Source organism: Cebus imitator, unplaced genomic scaffold (genome assembly GCF_001604975.1).
Source record: "Cebus imitator isolate Cc_AM_T3 unplaced genomic scaffold, Cebus_imitator-1.0 Scaffold590, whole genome shotgun sequence".
Lineage (NCBI taxonomy): Eukaryota > Metazoa > Chordata > Mammalia > Primates > Cebidae > Cebus > Cebus imitator.
Genome location: NW_016107905.1, coordinates 621013 through 623128, shown reverse-complemented (window position 1 = coordinate 623128; position 2116 = coordinate 621013). Strand labels below are relative to the sequence as shown.

General features: G+C 50.5%; 1 protein-coding gene across 1 annotated transcript in view; it reads right to left on the bottom strand.

Moving 5' to 3' along the window:
- Positions 1 to 1829, bottom strand: part of SLC10A1 (solute carrier family 10 member 1) — a 23616-nt gene extending 21787 nt beyond the window's left edge. The window contains exon 1 of the mRNA XM_017516468.2: positions 1201 to 1829. Within this exon, the coding sequence (XP_017371957.2) occupies positions 1201 to 1556 (356 nt within the window). The 5' untranslated portion in view covers positions 1557 to 1829. The remainder of the gene's footprint in view (positions 1 to 1200) is intronic.
- Between the last annotated feature and the right edge of the window lie 287 nt (positions 1830 to 2116).

Here is a 2116-nt window from a genome sequence, read left to right as displayed (position 1 = left end):
TTTTTTTTTTTTTGATAGACACAGTCTTACTATGTTGCTCAGGCTGGTCTTAAACTCCTGGTCTCAAGTGATCCTCCTGCCTTGGCCTCCCAGAGTGCTGGAATTACAGGTGTGAGCCACCATGCCCAGTCATTCTCACTTTTTTCATTAAAAAAATCTGTCCCAGCGTCATTTTGCGTCACTAGGAGGGGCTTCTTGACTTGGTTAGTTTTCCCAGGAAAGTTTTGCTAGGGGTAGAGTGCTGACAGACAAGCAGATGGACTCCCTGGATTCTGCTGCCATACCTGGCATTGAATAATGTCTCCACGGAGGACTAAACCAGAGGGGATGGCTTGAGACTGAGGTTTTGCAAAAAGCAAGAGCTTCTGTTAGTGAGTTTTATTCAGCCTCAGCACAGGCTGCTGGAGCTGGAGCAGGTCCGAAGTGACTCAGTCAGATGTTCAAGACTAGATGGAAGGATGGGCATCAACCAGCCCCTGAGTGCTGTGTCACCAGGAGTGAGCCCTTGCTAATTTCTGCTTATAAGGCCTTGGGCAGGGGGTTGGGGGTTGCTGCTATCTTCCCCTTATCAGTGTGGCTAAGATAGGGTTGGCATATCCTGAGTGGGCACTGGGAAACTCTAAGATCTCCCTGGTTGTGCCTTTGCATGGAAATGTCACTGCATCTGATGCAGAATGAGGGACTTTAAAGAGAGGACATCTCAGATGACCAGTAATTGGGAGGACCTTTTGGAAATTCTTGTCTGCTTTGCAGGAATTGAGGTGCTCATTTGGTTTCAAGTCACTCTGATCTCCCTGGTGATGTTTAGAACCAATCACATTGCCTTTTAAATCTCTGTTCTCAAAGCAGACAACTTGTCCACTGTTGTAGGTGGATGCAGTTCTCTCAAAGATTCCTTTGGCTTAAATCAATGCTCCTTTAAGACAATCCTTGAGACACCTCTGAAGGCAAGGAGATCGCCACAAGGTTCCTGGACTAGTATGGTCCCTTTGGCTTGGTGCTTAAACCAAGACGTATCCCAATTCCTACCCCCATCCCAGCATAAGCTCTTGGCAATAAATGCCAGCCTCCCCCTGCCCTAGCCTCCACCCAGCCTGCATTCACTCCTTTTCCTGGCTTTAGCCCAGCTCTTCCCCTCAATTGTGACGTCTTTAATGTGGCTCCTGTCCCAGGCTGTTCCCTCCTCACCCCCTGGCTTACCTGAGGTTCATGTCCCCCTTCATGGCCAGACTGAAGACATTGGACAGGTTCCCTCCAGGTGAGCAGCCACAGACGAGGATGGCCAGCGCCTCAATTTTGTTCAGCCGGAAGACCTTGCCCAGCACAAAGGCTGTGAGGGGCATGATGCCATATTGTGCCACCAGGGCGATGGCTAGCCCTTTCGGCTTCCAGAAGTGAGCCTTGATCTTACTGAACTCCATGGTGCAGCCCAGTGAGAGCATGATGAAGAACAACATGAACACCAGGATGATGCTCAGTGCCAGATCTGTGGGGCGCTTGCCAAAGTTGGGTGGCAGGGTGAAGTTGAATGTGGTAGACACGTTGTGGGCCTCCATCCTTCCTGTGAGGCCACTGAAGACCACTCCTCCTTCTCCAGCTGACTCTGTTTCTTGTGCAGTTCTTGCTGGATGTCTTCTTTAATCACGTCTCAGGACAGAGAGTTTCTGGACAAAAGCTCTGGGCAAATAGAAGGGTTATGCAACTAGCTGAGCTATTTCTCTGGCTGTGGCCCCAAAGAGGAACAGCCCAGAATTTTATCTGCCTGCCCTACCTCTCCCAAGCTGCCTGGCCTCTGCTGACTTCCTGGGTGCTACTCTCTTCTCCCTTGTCACTTTGCTGCTTCTGGGCTTATTTCTCCCCTTTGCCCTCCACTGAGTGTGCCTCATAGGCATTCGGTTCCAGGGGACCTGCCCAGGGCCCACCTGAATCCCTCTTCCCTGCAGCTGCTTGATTTTTGAATCCCAGCTCAGCCTTGATTTTTTAGTTTCTTGGTTGGGGGAATCATTTGCCCCCAGAACCCATGAAAGTGAAAGGAGTTGAGTGTTGCCTTTGGTTTCTGGATATAGGTAGCGTAGCTCAAGGGGGTGTGGGATAGGCAATGTCACTGGCCTCCAGG